The sequence below is a fragment of the Leptosomus discolor genome, chromosome 1 (genome assembly GCF_034619465.1).
Source record: "Leptosomus discolor isolate bLepDis1 chromosome 1, bLepDis1.hap2, whole genome shotgun sequence".
NCBI lineage: Eukaryota > Metazoa > Chordata > Aves > Leptosomiformes > Leptosomidae > Leptosomus > Leptosomus discolor.
The window spans coordinates 151,158,431-151,178,905 of NC_141391.1; the positions used below are offsets into that span (position 1 = coordinate 151,158,431).

General features: G+C 38.0%; 1 protein-coding gene across 6 annotated transcripts in view; it reads right to left on the reverse strand.

Moving 5' to 3' along the window:
- Window positions 1-20,475, reverse strand: part of ERC1 (ELKS/RAB6-interacting/CAST family member 1) — a 284,902-nt gene that overhangs the window by 171,545 nt on the left and 92,882 nt on the right. For 3 of the 6 annotated variants that reach the window (XM_086467310.1, XM_086467304.1, XM_086467318.1), the window contains 3 exons: window positions 11,020-11,157; window positions 9,590-9,730; window positions 8,315-8,455 (listed from right to left, as the gene is read on the reverse strand). In XM_086467310.1, the coding sequence (XP_086323436.1) occupies window positions 8,315-8,455; window positions 9,590-9,730; window positions 11,020-11,157 (420 nt within the window). Of the gene's footprint in view, window positions 1-400; window positions 435-4,043; window positions 4,080-7,498; window positions 7,501-8,314; window positions 8,456-9,589; window positions 9,731-11,019; window positions 11,158-20,475 lie in introns of all 6 variants that reach the window. The other 3 variants (XM_086467291.1, XM_086467298.1, XM_086467312.1) reach the window with 2 other exon arrangements.

The window sequence follows — 20,475 nt, forward strand, 5'->3', positions numbered from 1 at the left end:
TCCAAACATTATGACTAAGATTCCAAATCAATATTCATAAAAAATTAACCAAATCAAACAGCAAATAATTCACAGCAAACACTTTCTACTTTTACCTATGAACTGAGACAGTAAATTCAATTTAACATTTCACATACAAATGTTGCCAAGAACTTTTGGCCACAAAGTAGAAGGTCCCAAGAATCTGAAATCCAGTTTTAATCCACCCTCCTACCTCCAAGTGTGCCTCACATCTCCTAAAAATAGTAAATGCACGCACAAATAAAAAAACATATGATGACTATTTACTGCAAAAGACAAACACATATAAACATTTTCTTTATTTTTCCTATTGTGACCACAGCAATTCAAATGATAAAACATGTGCACCGCCTTCTATCATGTTTTTATTAGTTTCAACAAAATTATAGATTTGAAAAAAAACAGACTTGCTTCTCCTTTAGTTCCAATACTCTAAACACCGTGTACTGTAACACAGCTTTTCAAAAAGGCTGTACTGGAAGTGAAAGACTCAGTGAATTTTCTCATATACTGTGTACTGTAAAACTTGAGTCCTTCACAAAAAGTGAAGTTATTACTGACAAAATCTTTATAATGTTTAGTCTTTGTCAATGTGACTGTCAATTTTTGACACTGAATAAGCAAGTATTTGGTTGGACTCATTTCATAAAGAAGGCTGAAAGTCTAAATAAGAGGAAGATGCCTCAAGGGAACCCATTACTGAAAAAAGTGATCTCTTCAGAAAGATATGAGTTCCCATAGTTGTTATTAACCATTAACAATTTGCTCTCTTTGGAATTTACTCCAAAACAAACAGTATACAAAGACAGGAGGGAAATGCCCAGGTGACAGCTGTCTTTCTGAGCGTGCTTCAGCCCCCTTACCGACGCCTCCTCTCAACCAGGCTTTACTCACCTGACCACAGGCTACTGTTCTACAGAAGCAGAGCTTCATTCAATGCGAAGAAGGCATTTACTCAAGTACTGATCAGATATTCACTACTTGTTTTTTGACATTCAGTGTATAGGTCGATGCCTTGTTTACTCCAAATTACAAAGTGACACTGAAAAAAAAAAATTTCCTAATTTTCTTTCTATCATGCTAATCATGACTGCAGACTGCTTCTTGGCAAATGGTGACTAACCACTTCATAACACCACCAGTGGGAAACGAGGATGCGTTATTATACCTGCCATGGAGGTGAAAAACTGAGATGCAGAAATATCCTGCCTTATTTGCTCAATGCTTTCCTACTATAAAAAAAAAATTATCACCTAATTTCTCTAGATAATTATCACCTTCCTTATATATTTCTGGCTCATTCTTGGAGCATTTCTCACACAATATTGAACACTGCAAGAGTCTGACAGACGATAATTTAGTTATAAAACGTTGTAAGAACTACCTCCCAATAGAAAATGAGAAAGGCCACACAATGCTGCATTGGCCATTTCCTAGCTTTTGGACACCTAATTTTTCAAAATGAGTGTTAACAAGACCTTAACAAGGTCTCTGGAAGGGGTAAAGTAGGTAAGTTTAATTTTTTAGGTATAAGAAAATCAGAGAGAAACTCCTCCCAACTTTCCACTGCATGAGATGATGCTGACATTGTCATGAACCATCAGCAGGACTGGAACTTTAAAAGCCACCACACAGCCTATTGCACCTTATGCTGTACGTTGGCTATATCATACTGGAGAATAAAACATACAGTTTGTTCCCACATTTTGTATTTTTTGACGTCAGAGTAATGAGGAATCTCAGAAATTTTGCATGCTATTACAGATTTCGTAGAGAATATGCTCTCCTGGGCACAAATTCTCTTGCCTGTTTGCACCAAGTACAATCCTCTTGTACTATATCTTATTTCCCCAACCTTTTATCAACATTATTTAGCCAGGTTCAAATTCCAGTTCTCTTATCCAGGCAGATTCCACTAATCTACCAGTTCTCCTCACCCTTCTCCTGCCACTTTTTTTTCAGGTTTGGGGGATTTTTTTTTTTGCACAGTTAGTTCTAACCAAAGCACCTGTAGTCCCATGTCTTCTGCTCACATACAACCCTCTCCTCACACCATGTTTTTGCCGAGTCCTAGGTTCAGTACAGTTCTCCTTGTAATCCTAGCTACTTATTCTCCCAGAAAAACCCAATCTGTTTTTCTCCTCCCAACAGCTAACTTTTAGTATTGGCTTCCAATCCTAACAGATCATTTGTCCTGATAGGTTCTGCACACTGAGATCCCAGTTCTTGCTTCTGCTGTATTTGTATCAAGCAGCTGCTTGGAACCAGTATGGTATTTGGTAAAGAGTCTACTTAGTAGTGCTGCTGCCTGCTCAAATGACCAGACCTAGAAGAGGCTGTGGCAACAGAGAGAGACAACGGGAAGGTTTTCCTCCCTCTTCAGGATGGGGTATAACCAGTGCAGGTGGAATCTTTGGGAATTTTCGTTGCTAAATCTGTCTTTCTACTGAGCACATACAAATAGACAATGGACTTAACCTTTAACCAATCCAGATAGATTTTAAACAGGGGCATCAAAAATATCTGGTACAAGGACAAAATTCTTTAATAAAAGATTCTTAGTGGTAAAAAAAGATTAAAACCAACATATTATTATATTTTGTTCTGGATAACAGCGAGTTGTTATGGCTGAGAGTTTCGAAAAGACACAAAAGCAAACAAAGTCTCAGACTGAATCAAACAGCACAGGAAACTTCAGCTAAAAGATTTAAAAGGTTTGCAAAACCGTAAGCAATTGATAAAAGAACCTATTTAATAGGATACATTAAACAAGTTTAGTAATGGGCTGTACCAGTGTAATCTATGGGTTAGGAGGCTGGCAAATATTTTTTAGTGGAAGAATGTATCAAATTACCAGAAAAGTCTTGACTGTTTTTCTTAACTGAACACACAAACAAAACCTTTGGGGAAAAAATATTATCTGTTGTCAAATACCAAATAATGAAATCCTTCAAATGCCATATCCACTAATCTTATATCCTTTAAGAAAATTATGGGTTTTTTTCCCTAATCTTTGTGCACCAAATACCTTAGAATATTTATTAATGAAGGTTTTTACATATAACAACACAAAATGCAGTGTAGTTTTTATGCCATAGTTCACTACTCATTGTTATTTCTGATAGTCCTAACAAAACACTTATTGCACACCAGAACTCTTTTTCCAAAACTAGTCCCATAAATGCATTGTATTATCTGCTCTATTAAAATAATTTCTAATGTGGGATGTCACAAAAGCTGAACTACTAAAAGCACCAGCAATTTTCTGACCTTCAGACAATGATTGTCAGGATAGACAGCTACATTTACCCTGAGCATTGTCAAGAATAACACAGGTATCAGCCTCCTGCAAGTTTTGTAACACGTTTTTTAATGCACACAGTCACAAAAGAAATCTCTGATGAAAAACACCTTGGGTCATGTGATTTATGGTGTCAAGATATTATTACAAAAACACTTCTTGAAAGGAGTGCTCTTTGACATCAAAGAGAAGGCTGGTAACAGGATCCAAAATTAAAACTGACATAGCACCAGTAAGCTTAATGGTTACACAAGTTTTTAAGCAGTTTTTTACTTGCTGTAACTTAATTATTATTTCTAATGCGCTGCCGTACATAGTGTTACAGACTATTTTCACACAAGAAGCTGGATTTGCAAGGAAATTCTACATTCTTGCTCTGAAAATGCACAGACAATGCAGATGAAAGAAAAGCTACAGGACACTTCACGCAACTGCAGCAAAGGGAAACAAAAACATTGCCACAATATTAAGCTGGCCAAACAAAAATGAAATTGGACCAACACAGCTAAAAAGTAAAAGCATCTTAGAAGGCTTTTTTGAGCATGACTGGTCAGACACACCACAGCATTTTGTTTGTATCCATACTCTCCACACCCACTACTAAAGTAATTCCCCAATATACTCTGTGTTGGCCCAAATATAAAAGCACAGGTGAACACACATGCAACATGAAAAATTAAATGGGGTTGGCAATAGCCACTCAGTTTGCCAGGGAACTTACTGGCTTGGATGGATGACTCAATAAAACTTCAGGGTGCTAAAGGGAGAAAGAAGATAGGAAAAGATGGGGAAAATTTGGGATAGGAACAGTGTGAGAGAGAAAAAAAACAGATGCAACAAGAAAAGAATTTAAAATAATAGCTGCAACATTAATTTAGTAAGATGACAGAACCTTAATTTGTGATTTTAGCATGCATTAATAGCCAGCTTTTGAAACGTCAAAAACATGAAGAGTTACCCTCATGCAAGTTCCAAACTTGGTCTTTGTTTCTCAATTTAACAGCTTTGTCCAGTCCTCAAATATTTAACATAGTCCTGTGTTTGGGTTTACACACGACAGTTTAACAGGTTGAGCACGACTTCTAGCACTTTCTAGTGCTTAACTTATACCAATTACAAGACAGCTAAATGGTTTAGAAAACTAATTCAGTAACTTACACTATGTGAACACTGAACACAATTGCTGGGTTTTTACTTCTATTTTTACATTACATCCTGATCTCCCTGGTAACCTTTTTCTTTCTAGGTGGCTACACTGAGTACATAATTTATTATCCCTTCTTTGAAAAAATAAATCATCAGCTGAGAACAAAACCCAGTATCTCTATCTCATCTACCAATATTATCAGTAATATTTGTCAGTTGTGGCAGGAAATCCATGTTGACAAAAACAAAAATCACCAGAGCCTGTATTAAACTAGCCGAACTAAATCTTGGGAAACATAGAATTTAGGTCAACACGTCATTCAGTCATTTTTTTTCTGTCTTCTGAAAGATACTGTCCTCCTGAACTTGAAGGAAGATGACCACAGCAGAAAAAAATCCCCATCCTCTGAGTGAGCCTGTTGAATCTTGAGGTATTTTCCTGGCAGGGAATCACTGCTAACATTCTCTGCTGAAAAGTTCCTAGAACTGCACCAAGGGGAAGTTTGTTAACATATGGTTTTGGACTCTTTCTTTTCTCTAACCTTGATCCCTTTTAAATAAGGAAAATATCTATAGGGAAAAAAGCTATGCACGGGAAATGAAGACAGACAAAAATCCTCTCATCTCTGCTGGAACAAATGCTAATATTAGTTGGTCTCTTCCCAATTAGAAAAACAAAATGAAAGAAAGCATATTGGCTGAGAAAGGCAAGATGGAAAAAGCTAGGAAGAGTATCCTGAAGAAAAACAACTAGAAGAAAACTTTCACTTTAAAACTATTAAAATATTAGTTTGAAAAAATAGTTTCCTAAGGAAAAAAAAAAAAACCAACAAAACCCACACAGCATAAAAGTACTTCACAGAAAAACAGAGAGAGAACCCCTTGTGTGTGATTTCCCTCTAATGATTCCATCTCAGCAAAAAAGGAGACTATTTAAGGCAGGACACCAGGCCATGTAAACTCAACAGGGATTTAGGACTTGCTTTCAGCATTCAGAGTCTCCCACAGTATCTCCTGCTGGCAGCAGGCTGACAATTGAGCACAGAAGCAATGACAGTAGAATAATTAGAAGATTAAGCACACAGATTTGCATAACCATAGTAACGTTATTAAAAAAACCTAACCCCGAATATGAAAAACACTGCAGTTTTATTAACTAAGACAGAGATCAATATAAAATAGTCATTAGTAAGAAGAGGAAGAGTAACAATGAGAAGTGGACACCTTGAGTCGGACACTGGAGACTGCTTACATGGAAAGAAAAATAGTATCAGCAACTTTTCAGCATCCTGCACTCCACTTGGTTAATTATATTACAGCTTAGTATAAAGTTCTTCATATAAATAACTTCTACAGAAAAAGCGGAAGCTTGCACTGTTCATGATTTCTTAAAGGCTCACTGTTTAGAGATTAGCAAGAGTCTTTTCCAAGGACTGCCCAAATCTTTTTTATCTAATGGCTTAGCAGTAGTCCAATTCAGTCTCTTCTGTCAGCTTCTTAGCTCTAAGGCTAATAGATTTAACCAAAAATACTCAAACTGTTCAGTGGAAATAGAAGGCAAGGGAAACAAGACTGATATCAGACACATCTCCGTTCAAACTGTAAGGGAAACAACTTAAAAGAAAAAGCATTTTGCCACTTGCTGTTAAGAGCTACACAAGAGACCTTCCTGCATGTGTCTCCTGCAAAACAGCACTAAGATAATGTAGTAAAATTCAACATAATAAACCTCTAATTCAATTTTAAACTGAACACCCTCATGTAGCCCATAAGTTTTAAGGTTAATTGTGACAGTTATTTGAAATGGTTAACAATGCAGGTGCTAAACCTGAGTTTTCAGAAGCTTTAAATTGGAATTGTATTATCCATCATAATTGTTTCAGGGATGACAAGGAACTAATCCACCTTGAAAATGTCAAACTGCCTGAATAAATATCTGCAATGCATTTAAAGAGGGAAAGCCTTTTAAAAATACATTTTTCTACTTTTCTGCAAGTGACAGAAAAACATTGACGAATTAAAAACAGCTGGAAAAAAGGTTATTAAAGAACATCTAAATTTACTCATAAGTATAAAACACATTCAAGTGGTTGCTAACTATATTGTCTTGAGTAACTAAGAGTAACCGTGACTTGGTTCTAGAAAGCAAGGAGGATCAGTGGTAGAAGTGGGCTCTTTCATACTCTTTAGGGAAAGCAAATGCACAGTTACTTACATGAAACCATACCTGGGTCCTAGAGCTTTGATTCCTTTATAAAAAGCCATTGTGGACTGACTTTTTATAGCCCAAAAAAAAAATTAAAATCTCTCCATTGAATTTAAATTTTCCCTTGAGTAAGAAGAATGCAGTAGCCCAACATGACACAGTATTTAAAAAAGGAACAAGGTATGGATGATTTTGACTCAGTAGGACTTGAGAGAGTACATTAGAGTCTCTGCACAGGAAACAATTGTCCAAATGCCCTAGTAAGCAATAATGCCTGAAGCAAAGGAACAGATATCTAGAGTATTATGGAAGGGCTTTATACTGCACATAGGTAATGGTAGCTTGTCAATTTTCTTTGCTTGTAGAACTGAAACCATGTGGACTGAATTATTTAGGTAGCTCCTTTGGATGAGAAGATATGAATCTATTTGTGTTTACAATACGACGAATTTATACTCATTAATTTTCTCAGAATCAATTGAAGAATACCGTTATTTGTCCCATAGCTGGTCTGTACAATTAATAGTACTCTTTACATTTGACCCATTTTGCCATTTTAATTCACCCCCTTATTTATGTCCTAAAAAAAAAAGATTAGATTATAAAAATATATGGTCTTAAGAACTGGCTCAGTGTCCTTATGTAATGTTCCTGGATACCAGCTATTAAGCACAATCCTCTCTAAAATGGAATGAGCAGAGATAGGCCCGAAGGAATTATACCGAAGAGCTGTCATCGCAGTGCAAATTAACCGCATGTTCATCTCTTAGCATTGCCAGATTTTGGTTGACCTCCACACCCACTTATACTACTGATACACTCACTGCTTATAGTGAGGAAAGAGGTCTCAGGGGAAGCAGTGAAAAGCAGTACATTTACAAATGCTAAATATACAGACACATTCCCTAATTAATGGAATTTCTGCGACTGGTTTTTCATAATCTATTTGTTACATGCTCTCCCAGTTAGTCCAGTTAGTACTTTTTTTTTTTTTTTCTTAAAAGTAATTGTAACAATGTTCCCCACGCCAGCTGCCTACCTACAAACTAATACTATCATCCAATTGCCGCAACAATCTCTGGCAAATCTTAGCTACAATATATTCCTCAACTCATTATCAGTAACACATGACAAAGGGTGAAACTGCAATTCATTACAGAGACTTCAAATGAAAGGGTCCTTCAGGACTTCCGAAATACTCACTCACTGTACAGTACACTGAAAACAGCCTGCGAGACCAATTAAGTGTGCACAGCTACCATTTCTTGCTATTGTGCTTTGTTGATACTGAGTAACAGAACTCTTTTTATGTGTAATAGAATTAAAAAGGGCAAATATGGGTCTAGATAGGCATATATGGAGTTCCACTTCCACAGAGTTCTCAGGTGCATTCACACCCACCCTGCACCCACACAACAGAAATCCTAAACAGGTCTTAACTGATGACTCAAAATTTGATCTCATTTTCATTTGAGGAACTAGTACAGAGTACCAAACTACAGCACAGGCAACTTCACAGTTCTTGCTGAAAAGGAATTCACAGAATTCAAACTTAAGACCCAAAGTTTTCTGTGTAGACGTGGCCAATTTGTCTAACACCGAATGTTTACACCACACATGTAAATATGAAGTAAAATTACCTTCTTCAACTGAGTTTCCATCTTCAAACATTCTTCCTTTTTCTGTTCTAATGCAATTTCCAGTGTCTTGAGTCTTGAATCTTTCTTTAGTCCTGATGAAGCTAAGGATGAAGCATGTTCCTTCAGATCCAGTAAGGATGACTAAAATAAAAAATATAAAATAACTATCAAGTAAATACTCCTTATGTGCAATAGCTAGCTCCTTTTTTGTCTTTATTTTCTTTCTATCCCTTCACACTATGTTCAGAATCCAACTTAGAACAATGTGTTTTGTCAGGATGTTCATGTCACTGACTTAAGACCGCTTGATTTAACCAGGTTTTCAAGATCAAAATAAAACCTTGTCTAAATTAATTTTTGAATAATTTTAAAATGTGGAAGATTCTGTAAACTGGAACTTGTGCTTCAGTGACAGTTCTGTTTAAGAAAAAAGTGGTTTTAAATAAAATTGTATTTGAAAATCATATGTGGTTAGCAGATGTGGACACTGTATCTATAACTGAGACCCTTCAAAACTTTTCTGTATGCTGCTGCTATGGGGTGAAATTGATTCATGCTACCGATCTTCAAAAGACTATCTTCTCAACTTCTTGTTTTCCAAACCATTTTTGTGTTTGTTTTTTTTTACTGTCAAATGTAGACTTCCAGGTAGACAAAGTCTTAGCACTTCCTGGGTGTATATTTTTTGTACTGTTTTACTTTGATTAAGTTTTGAAAAAAGATGTAAGTAGACTTGAATGTTGCAATTCCAAGAGAGGAATGGAGAACGTTTATATTTCTCTAATATAATTAGGTTAATTCATCTAGTCAACTGGCTCATTACCAACAACCAACTTAATTATCAAAAAAGGACTCTTCAGAGTCAAAAGAACTAGCTGTATTGTTTGCATAAAGGAATAAACATTATCTGCATGCTTTTGGCACCCACAGCTTTGATCAACCTCTGTCCTTTCCTCCCTATATTTAGACAGGAACAAGCTTGTTCTCTGCCTTCATTTGTCTATAAGCACAGCTCCAGTAAATGCTATCATTGACCATCAGTCGTCCACTGCTAATGCGATTAACTGCTGCAAACACGGGGACTGCGTGCTATCCATGAAAAGGTGGTTCTGAAATATTTATGCTTTGAGAAATTCTCAGACAATATATTTTACCAGATAAACTTGTTGAAGGACCATTACTACAAAGGATTAGGTTTTTTTTTTTAATCTCAAATGTAACACATACATATACCACAAACAAGTCTAACACAATAGATTCATTCTGCTGGTCAACCTCTTTCTCTGTGAGGTCTCCTTGTAAAATGCTGACTTTCTCTTTCAGGTCCTTAATGTCTTTTTTGTAGTTGTCGATCTCTTCCTGTTTTTCTCGTTCATCTCTGTCACGTTGCTCCTTTAGGCGCTCAATGGTCCTTTCCTGACAAAAGAAAGCACTCTGTGAAGAAAATCCTTCTTAGTCAGTTCAACTTCTGAGACTTCTTATACACTATAGACAAGGAGCGTAGGATACTGCCATTTTCATACCTTTAAGGTTGTAAACCAGATCCTCAAGAAGGAGGAAACTTGAGAAATCTATGGGTTCATTGATAAGGAATACTAGGCTTTCTGTATCTCTGAAAGTTCACAGTACTGCTACAGTGCAACACAATTTATCCGGTTCTGATAATCAAAATTAACCTAGACCAGAATACATTACATATTGCTTCCTTAGTTATTTAAATCTTATTTTTCCAAAATGTACAGTTAAGTCTGTGGTCCTTCAGAGAGGAAGGGGTGTAGAGTGTATGTGACACAAGGATCAATATGCTGTAAGAAAAGGCAACACACCGAATTTTCGGTTTGTTATACCAGACATCGATGGAGCTTTGGCTATCTTGGAAGCTGATGGGACGCAATCCCCAATCAGCTTTACCATAGCTTTACATTTATAGAAACTGACAGACTAAAGGAGCTGAAACCCCAGTTCTCTGGCAATCAAGAAAAAATATACAGTAATTCCAAAAAGTTGCCCCACCAAAGCAGAATAGACAAGGCTGTTCCCTCAGTCAGTTATCTCCTAAGAAAGCAAGCATAGAAAAATGTTAGTTATCAGGATAACGATTCATTTTGATTCAGTATTGGGAACTACAAGTCCATTTCACACAGCAAAAACTTAAAAATAAATTTATCGTTAAAATAACTGAGCAAAGAAGATATAATAAAAGAAGACATTAGCCAGACTTTAAAAAAGAAAGATGGGGGATGGGGGAGGGGGCAGGTGTGGTGCACAAAGCAGAAGAATCCGCAGCTGAAATGTAAAGCATCGCACCAGAGATGCACCACGTAAAGAGACGACAAGGTGAGAACACCCATTTCTTTCACACAAACCGATGGTAAGTAGCTAATGACTACAACAAGAGCTTGTGGCTCGGCTCTTCCGCTGTGCCCTCCTCACCACGCAGGAGTCGCACCCTGGGCTGGCTCAGGGAGGGCAGCCCTGGCTGCCGCTCCATGCATCCTGCGGTGCCCTCCAGTGAGGGACACCCTCGGCAGCCTCTGCTTCCTCCTCATCCCTCCTCAACCGCCAGAGACAAAGGATGTCACCATGGCCTTGCGTTAGAGATGCCTTGTACACAACGTCCAGGAAATACATGGAAAAGCCGACTTTAGAGAGGTTATTAGCAGAAGGACCTTTCAAAGGAAGGGACTCGGTCTTTCCCTACTCACTTTTTCTGCCAAAGCTTCTTCCAGCGTGGTCAAGGCAGTGTCGGTATTTGTGGTGTCAGCCTGCAAGGATTTTACTCGGTCCTTTAAGCTGCTCATTTGCTTCTCCTTGTCTCTTAACTGTTCTTGAAGATTTTCAATCTTAAAGAAAGGAATAAATTTTAAGACAACAGCAAGTGAAACCATCCAAAACCATCTAGGAGTACATTAAACCCTTAAAAAAATTATCAAAGCAGAGGAAATCCTACATTAAAACACCAAGCAATGCAACCAAACCCATCAAATATTAACAATAAATCAGTAACCTTTCCAATAATCAGGGAAGAATTCAGAGCAAGAAACTCTAAATAATATTTACAAGAACAATATAAAGAAAGGGTGTTATTCCTAATACCCAAGGGTGTTTGGCACTGTGTGACTAAAGGAGGATCAATGTACTAACAACACTAAAGGAAAAAAAGCTGAGAAAAACATTACTGCATATGTAAACCAAAAAAGGCACTTGGTAATTAAGAAGTTGCGAAGAAGTATTATTTTAAGTTTTTCTTTTGGTATTGCCATAGTCTTCACTGTACTGGCATGTTGCTTTTTCATGTCACATGGTGGTTTGCTATATGATAGACTAACACAAAGCACCATTCCCTGGGTAGAGAAATACATTAGCCTTGTTTTCTGTGGGTGTAGAACTCAACCAACTTAAGAGTTCTGCATGCATCTTTTGACAGACTGAGAAGACCTTAATGCTAAACCCATTTTATGCACACATACACATCACAAGACACATTAACATTATGATAACCTGTTGAAAACAAAATTATCAGCAAAGGCTTAAACTGGGTACAGATCTCAGTTGCTTCCTTTTTGTTGTTGTTGCTGAGGAGTTCTTCTTGTATCAGCAAGCATACATCATAAACTGGTGAATGACACAAGGCATGTCAGGTACCTTTCTCCAAAACACTTATAACAAGATATTCTTTCAAAGGCATTTGGAAGAAATAATGTCACCAGACAACCCCAAAGGCTATCTAGTCCAGTATTTAGTACACTAAACAAAAGCATTAACCAGCCTTTTTGCTTCACCTGTTGAACAGCAGTTAGCAGCTCCTCGGTTAATGGAAATACAACAACTATCCCCCAGGTTTTACTCTTCAACCCTGGAAAAACTGAGCTGCTGTGATTATAAGAGCAAACGGCTACTTAGACACATCTACTACTACTTTGCTATCGCTATTAAAATTACATTTGGAACACAGTTTTAGAAAATGGTCTAGATCCATAATGATAAATGTAAAAGATTTTGCAGGAGACTGAACATCTAGTCACAAATAATGGTGGATGTGTTACAAGTGGAAGCTTTGCTAATGTTCCTCTGTAACGCATGGCCACGGAAGGAGTGTCCTGGTATAAGATTCTTCATACCAGTCTTTTTTATTTCTCTTATGCAAGCACATGTCAACTTTCAATCCAGCTTTGTACTACACATTCTATATATTACTGATAGCAGAAGAACTATGTAAGGTTTTTTGTTATTGTTTAAGGAATGGACTGAAATTGGTTTTGGTTTTTCTTTGTCATTAGTTTCTATTAGAAAAAAGTACTAGGCTTCCAAGTTATGCTTAAAATTAAAATATGGGCATAACACAAATGACACTCCAAAACAAATTTTAAAGACCACCAAAAAACCATAACCGGTGACATATCACAGGAGTCAGAAATAACTGTAAGAATTTAAAATTCCTTCTCTTATCTATTATTTAATGCTTTATTAGCATATGCTTGTAGCCTATGGAGCTTCAGAAAGAACCCTACTAGTTCCGACTGAAAAGTTCTGCTGGTGCCCACACGTACAGCTACTGAGGAGGCAACATTCCCAAGAGTAGCCTACGTGGCTGCTTTTGACCTTACAAGCTTTCAGTGTCGTCAGCTGTCTAGACAGGCTGGCTGTTTAGACAGCCAACCATGAAAATATACTACAAAGAAGGCTGAGCTATTCTTAGACTCGTGTTTACTTCTGGAGGCGAAACACTCTTGCAAAGGCTCCAACTGGCTGAAGAGGGGATAGTGCAGTGACTTTCTGCTGTGAGCAAACCACATAGAAGAGACAGCTAAATAATTCAGCTTCAGCATATATCAAGATGCTTGCCAAGGCAGCACAAGTATTTGCACAAGCACAGCATGCATGTTCATGTTTCAATAACGCTGTTTACTGTGACCAGAGTAAGACAGCTGTACGACAGTATTATATATGACTGCTGCATCTTCCCATTGCAACCACACCCTCCTGTATACAAAAAAATAATGTAATGTAACGCGTAGAAAGCGTGAACCTGTCTGTTCCTTCAGTCTATACGCACACTTTTCAGTCTGGAGTAATGAATGATGTTTTTTGTTATCATTCGGGGAACAGCAGGTAACACTGGAATGTTCTAAGTCATACTAACATCTAGGCACTACCTAAAAAACCCACTCTACTTACAACTGTGCCTTTTGCAGGGTCAGATAACTGAAAGCCCCCAAACAAGGACATGATCCTTAAACTACAGAAAATGGGAACTGGTGCAATGTATCAAAATTTAAACATTTGTACAATAAAAGATGCAAAATTTCCTTACAAAATCACAGTCAACAACAAAATAATTGCCTTTATTCAATTTTTCTCCCAAACCTGCACTACTATAACAAACAACAACTAAACTATAGGTTCTCCAAAATGTGTCTTTCCTCCACAACAAAAGATGAAATAAAATGCAACGGAATCTCCAAATCCTCTGGAAAGCATAAAGGGACAAGGATTGAATCAGCACTGTGTAGTATTGAAATATTCAGAAGATGACAAATCTCCTCTGAAATGTTCTACAAACCTAAGGAATATGTGTATTACTGCACTCTCTTTCTAAAAAAAAGGAAAATGAAAAAATATATGCTATTATTAGATTATTAACAATCTTTATTCTTGCAATATACACTTCTTTCGCAGGGTAAGGACAACGATCTATAAGTTAGCAACACTAAGCTTACTGTAAAGGTACACATACATATACTGGAATCGTCTGCTCTGCATACCAATTTTCTCATCAATAATGATTTACCAAAATACTTTTTTTCCAACATTACCAGTTGCAGGCTCTATCGTGCTTCAACCTGTGTGATTTATTCCTAGTTGTGTGGAACTAATTATTTTGCCTTCCAGCCCTGAAGCACAGGAGCAGAGAGGCAAGAGAAGTTTCCTCTGGCATTCTGTTCCAAAGGCAAGGAAGCATTCTACTTTTTTGCAATTACCAGTCTCACTGAAAACCCCAAGCAAATGCAAATTAAAAACAGCCCAAGGATTTAAACAAGAGGCATCTAATTTAATACCCATCAAAGCCACTAGATTCCCAAATTCCTCTAGTTAGAGGTTGCTAGTAGATCCTTCATATCATGCTTTGACCAAGAAATCCTTCTGTAGAACCATCGTCAATCCTAGGGTATGTGGAAATTGAACACTTGGAAAACAATTTTTATTGTACCAGTAACTTCCAAATAAGAATAAACCAAGTGGGTTTGTAAACTAGTCATTCAATCTCATTTTTTCCCCCACCCTGTTATTGGAAAAGAACCTTCTTCCTCCTTCAAAATATTTATTTTTAATCAAAGATGGACACTTTACAATGGTAACTTTTTTCATCACCTGGGTTGTAACAATGAACTGTGTTTATGTTTCATTTCCCACTTGAATTTTCTTCTTGCTACTCTGTTTGACTTGTAAAAGGAATAAAGTGGTGAAAGAAAAAAAAGTTCGAAGTGGTAAAAGCCCTTTAACTTAGTTCACTCCGAGTCAAAAAGAGAAAAGTGAAACAATCCTTTTAGAAATATGAAGAGTCAATAATGTTTCAAAATATTTTAAAAATCATAGAATCATAGAATCATTTTGGTTGGAAAAGACCTTTAAGATCATCAGGTCCAACCACTATCCTAACACTACCAAGCCCACCACTAAACCATGGCCCTAAGCAGCACATCTATATGTCTTTTGAACACCTCCAGAGATGGTGACTACACCACCTCCCTGGGCAGCCTGTTCCAATGTCTAAACACTCTTTCAGTAAAGATATTTTTCCTAATATCCAATCTAAATCTCTCCTGGCACAGCTTGAGGTCATTACCTCTCATCCTGTCATTAGTTACTTGGGAGAAGAGACCAACATTGATCTCACTACAACTTCCTTTTAGGTAGCTGTAGAGAGCAGTAAGGTCTTCTCTCAGCCTCCTCTTCACTAGGCTAAACAATCAAACAATCAAACAATCCCAGTTCCCTCAGGTGATCCTCATAAGACATGTTTTCCAAACCCTCACCAGCTTCGTTGCCCTTCTCTGGACCCGCTCCAGGACCTCAACATCTTTCCTATACTGGGGCACCCAAAACTGGACACAGTACTCACGGTGTGGTCTCACCAGTGCCGGGTATAGGGGCACAATCACTTCCCTACTCCTGCTGCTCACACCGTTTCTGACACAGGCCAGGATGCTGTCGGCGTTCTTGGCCACCTGGGCACACTGCTGGCTCATGTTCAGCTGGGTGTCGATCAGCAACCCCAGGTTCTTTTCTGCCAGGCAGCTTTCCAGCCACTCGTCCCCAAGCCTGTAGCGCTGCATGGGGTTGTTGTGACCCAAGTGCAGGACCCGGCACTTGGACTTGTTAAACTTCATACAATTGGCCTCAGCCCGTCGATCCAGCCAGTCCAGATCCCTCTGCAGAGCCTCTCTACCCTCGAGCAGACCAACACTCCTGCTTAATTTCGTGTCATCTGCAAACTTGCTGAGGGTGCACTCAATCCCCTCATCCAGGTCGTTGGTAAAGACATTAAACAAGACGTGCCCCAGTACTGAGCCCTGGGGAACACCGCTTGTGACTGGTCACCAACTGGATTTAACTCCATTTACCACGATTTTCTGGGCTTGGCCACCCAGCCAGTTTCTAACCCAGGGAAGAGTACACCTGTCTGGGCCATGAGCTGCCAGCTTGCCCAATAGGATGCTGTGGGAGACTGTGTCAAATGCCTTACTGAAGCCCAGGCAGACAACATCCACAGCTTTTCCCTCATCCACTACGTGGGTCACTTGATCATAGGAGGAGATCAGGTTGGTCAAACAGGACCCGCCTTTTATGAACCCATGCTGGCTGGGCCTGGTTCCCTGGATGTCCTGCGCTTGCCATGTGAGCACACCCAAGATGAACTGCTCCATAATCTTGCCTGGTACTGAGGTCAGGCTGACAGGCCTGTAGTTCCCCAGATCCTCCTTTTGGCCCTTCCTGTAGACGGGTGTCACATTGGCAAGCCTCCAGTCTTCTGAGACCTCTCCCATTAACCAGGATTGATGACAAATGATGTAGAGTGGGTTGGCAAGTTCCTCTGCCAGCTCCCTCAGCACTCTCGGGTGGATTTCATCGAGCCCCACAGACTTTTGAGTGTCCAATTGGCATAGCAGGTCATTAACTACTACTTCCTGGATTATGAGGGAATCCTTCTGGTCTCCATCCCTGTCCTCCAGCTCAGGGGGCCGATTACCTTGAGGGTAACTAGTCTGACTATTAAAGACTGAGGCAAAGAAGGCATTAAGTATCTACTAAATTAAAATGGCTATTCTAAATTCAAAATACTTTTCAACTTGAGAAAGTTCATTGCATATTCCACTGTTTGTGTGTATCTCCAATATGTAGTAACTGGCTGTATTACTTACCTGCAGACAAATATTTCACTGTACTTTTTTCTATAAACAGATGAAAACGTATTTGCTAATACTCTGCACTTTACTTCCACAGTGCAGCTCCACAAAGAGATTGTTTTGATTGGTAACGTGACATCTTCATCATACTATACACCGAATACACAGAAGACAATCAATTTAACACTCAATAATATTCCTTGATTGTCTTACAAGAGCAGATGTACAAAAGCACATCTCAGGGTACTGGTAAGCTTCCCACTTTTTCCATCCTAGCTTTCACCCGCTGGAAGCAGTACTGTAAAAAGGATCTAAATAATTCAGTGATTTGAGAGGTTTTCTGTTCTATTCCTGTGGCATAGCCATCCAATTAAATAAAAACTTCACATAAGCTGAGTGCTTTCCAAACAATTCTTTCTTGGTTTTGTAAAGGCACTATTGGTCACATCAGCTCCAGGGTCAACGACTACAAGGAGATGATGGATTCTCACCAATCACAGGCAGCGGTGATTCTGTCCCTGTCAGGAATATTAACATGAGGACAAAAAAAGCTATTGCGGAAGACAGTGTGGGCGAGTAAGCAGGTACGTGATGACAGAACAGCTACAATTCTGTCTATCTGGACACTTGTCACTGCCTTCAATGTAAGAATAATAATACCACAACAAAAATTTGACAGCCTGCAGTCATACTTGATTTTGCTAGAATACCACAGTATTTGAGAAGCTGAGAAAGGTGGGCTTGCGTCAAAATCAGGATGAGAATATAACAGTTACAATAGACATGATCACACTCTAGCTGACATAATTTAAAAAAAGTTGCTTCAGGAGAAGGGGCAAGACGTTTATTCTAGAAAATTGAGATGGATCTGAATTCAAGAAATTTTGTTCCTAAAACGTATTAATGAGCAGTCACCTTAAGTCCTGAGAGACTGCTCAAGAAAGCTATACTATTGGATTTGTAAATATTACCGTGTTTCTGAAAGTCATTTTATGGAGACCATAATGAAAGCCTATAAACAGATACTACTAGCCAGTTGTATAAGATTAAGCTCCAGTTTTATAAATGTCATGCTAAAAACTTCATCATTATAACTGTCTTTCTATTGCAGATCTTGCAAAAGTATCACTACAACACTCCTGTGTGAAATGCAAAAATCTAAGTTTAGTTAAGCATTAACAAATTTGGGGCATGGGGGTGTGTGTATATAGTTCACCACTGCATGCGTGGAAATAAAATTTCACCTTTCATATGTGTGTTGGCTCCATTTGAATCTACAGTATCAGGTGTTGCTTTTAAAGTCTGCAGTGAAATAAGGTCCGCCACATGAGTGAATGTCATTCGTATTACCTTACTGAATCAATTAGACTGAAAGTAACGTTCTTGCCATTAATTTTATAGGGTAAATTCCCAAGACTAGCAACAACGTGCTGAAGCTGAATGAATGCTGAAGCTTCAGGCATACCATGTCTTGTTGCAAGGGTGAGATTTTTTCAAGCTGTTTTGAAGTTCAGGATAGATCAAAATTATTTCCCTTTTTTTCAGTAACATTTTTGGCAAACACAAGTCAGAGTCCCTTCCAAAGTTCAGTTGCATTCAGTATACTCTTTTTTACTTTATGATCCAATCAATTGATATAAATATGGTTAAATTGTTGTCAAGTTATATTCAGAGATTCTTGTTCTTGGATCATCATACTAAAAACCACCTTCAAGTAGTTTGCATATCAGTTAATTTCATAAAGTTTATTAAGCATAAAGTAAAGACACTACGAAATGCAAGATAGCACTGGTGGTCTCTCTCTTCTTAAAGAATTTTAAATTCTGGAGTCCCAGTTAACATGTCAGTGTAGAGATGGTGAACTGTTTAGTTAAGAGATAAACATTTGTTCAGTTTACATTAATTTTGCTACCCAGTGAAGAGAGGATTAATGTTTATTTTTCCTCCCAAGAAAGTTTTCTTCTTTTTTACTGCTGCTGCACTTCGTGCTTATCTGGAACATTACTGTCTTTGCAACATCACATTGGAATATCGTTGTGTACTTTGGAAATGCCCTGATGTTGCTGAACCTAACACAGGGGATTCTGTAACACCTTGAACTGGTATGGAGAATCTTATACCAGGAGGTTCCTTCAGTGGCCACGAGCTACAGAGGAGCATACAGTGGTTTAAGAAAGAGGACCACACCAGATAGGGTGGGGAGAGCGTCAAGAAGGACAGGACAAAAAGAGAACCTGAGATGTAGAAACTCCAGCATAGTGGTACATCTTACACAGTCACACTTCTCTACTGCTACTCAGGTCTAGTTAAAATTCAGAACAGCTCCCATAAAAAAAAAAAGTTGCTTCATTTTTCAAAAGATAAAATATTTTTGTAATTTTTACTCTCATGCTTTCCAATCTGCAAAAGTCCTTTGAAATTAGCATGAAGTTCTACAGTGTTCAGTTTTACAAATAAAGCATTTTGTTGCTGTGCAGCTTAGAAAGCACAAAGAATTTATTCTTGTGATTTCTGCTTAAAATAATACCTTAATTGTCAAATAAATGCATGGACCACAAACAGGCACATTGCTACTGCTTCAAAAGGAGAAACTGCACACAGAGAAAACAAAGCTTAAAAAAAATACCTAGGAATTGCAGGACACCTAATGCAATTAATGCTTTGCTCTTGACCTAACTTTGCACGCACACTTACGCAATAAGGTTGACTTGAGAAAAGAATGGTACGCAGGAAGAAGTGCCGCTACAACAGAAATTGACTTAACTTGTATAGACAGTTAATTATTTTGTACCTTTGACGAAGGAGCAACAAACAATTGACACGGATCCAAAAGACTATTCTCTTTCCAGTGCTTTTTCATACAAAAGTGCTTTGCAAGTAGATTTATATCAGCTGGAAAAATAGTTCATCTATGTTTTCATAAATAATCTCTAAGGACATTTATTTCCATTTCTTTGCTTCCTTTCGTCTTCCTTTCTTTTGCATACCTAATCATCCTCTGGTAGCATCAGTTTGCTGACAGATCACTACAAAAAGGAACTAACAAGAGCAGTCACCATGAACTGAAATTATTGTATCTTCCAAATAGTAAAGAATATTTTCTGTACTGTCGTATTCCCCATAACAAACAGTATTTAAACCAGATGTTTCAAATCATATTCTCAGAATATTACTCTCTGTCCTGCTAGTAAATAGCTTGAATTTCCTGCAAACCTTCTAACACAATCCTATCGCTAAATTTTTCTATTTCTGAAAACTGATACTAAAAGGCATTTTCCTTACAGGCTTCTAAGGAGACTCCAGCATAACTCAAGTCAGGAAAAAAAAAAAGGACAAAAAAAAGACATTAGATTAGGACTCCATGATTGAAGACTGATCTTTGAGTTGGTAAATGACCTGAAATTCACATTTTCAGGGGAGCCAATGTATATGTTCTTAAGCATTGTCTCAGTTCCAAAGCATTTGCCATTACGCATTAGCAATGACTCACATCCTTAGACAGCTGTAAAACAGTTAAATTTAGTTAAGAAACTGCTTCATTCTGAGAAGGTTCAGTAACATCAATACCCTAACCTAGTCAAAAGCAGAGTCTTTGAATTGCAAAATCCTGTCATGGACACTGTCCAATACAAGAGAGGATTTTGTAGTGAGGGGCGCTGGAGGAGGCACTCTTTCCAACCCACTGATATTGGTTATGTCTCAGAGCATTCACGTTTGAATATGAATGGACAATCCTTTATGTAAAATGCAATT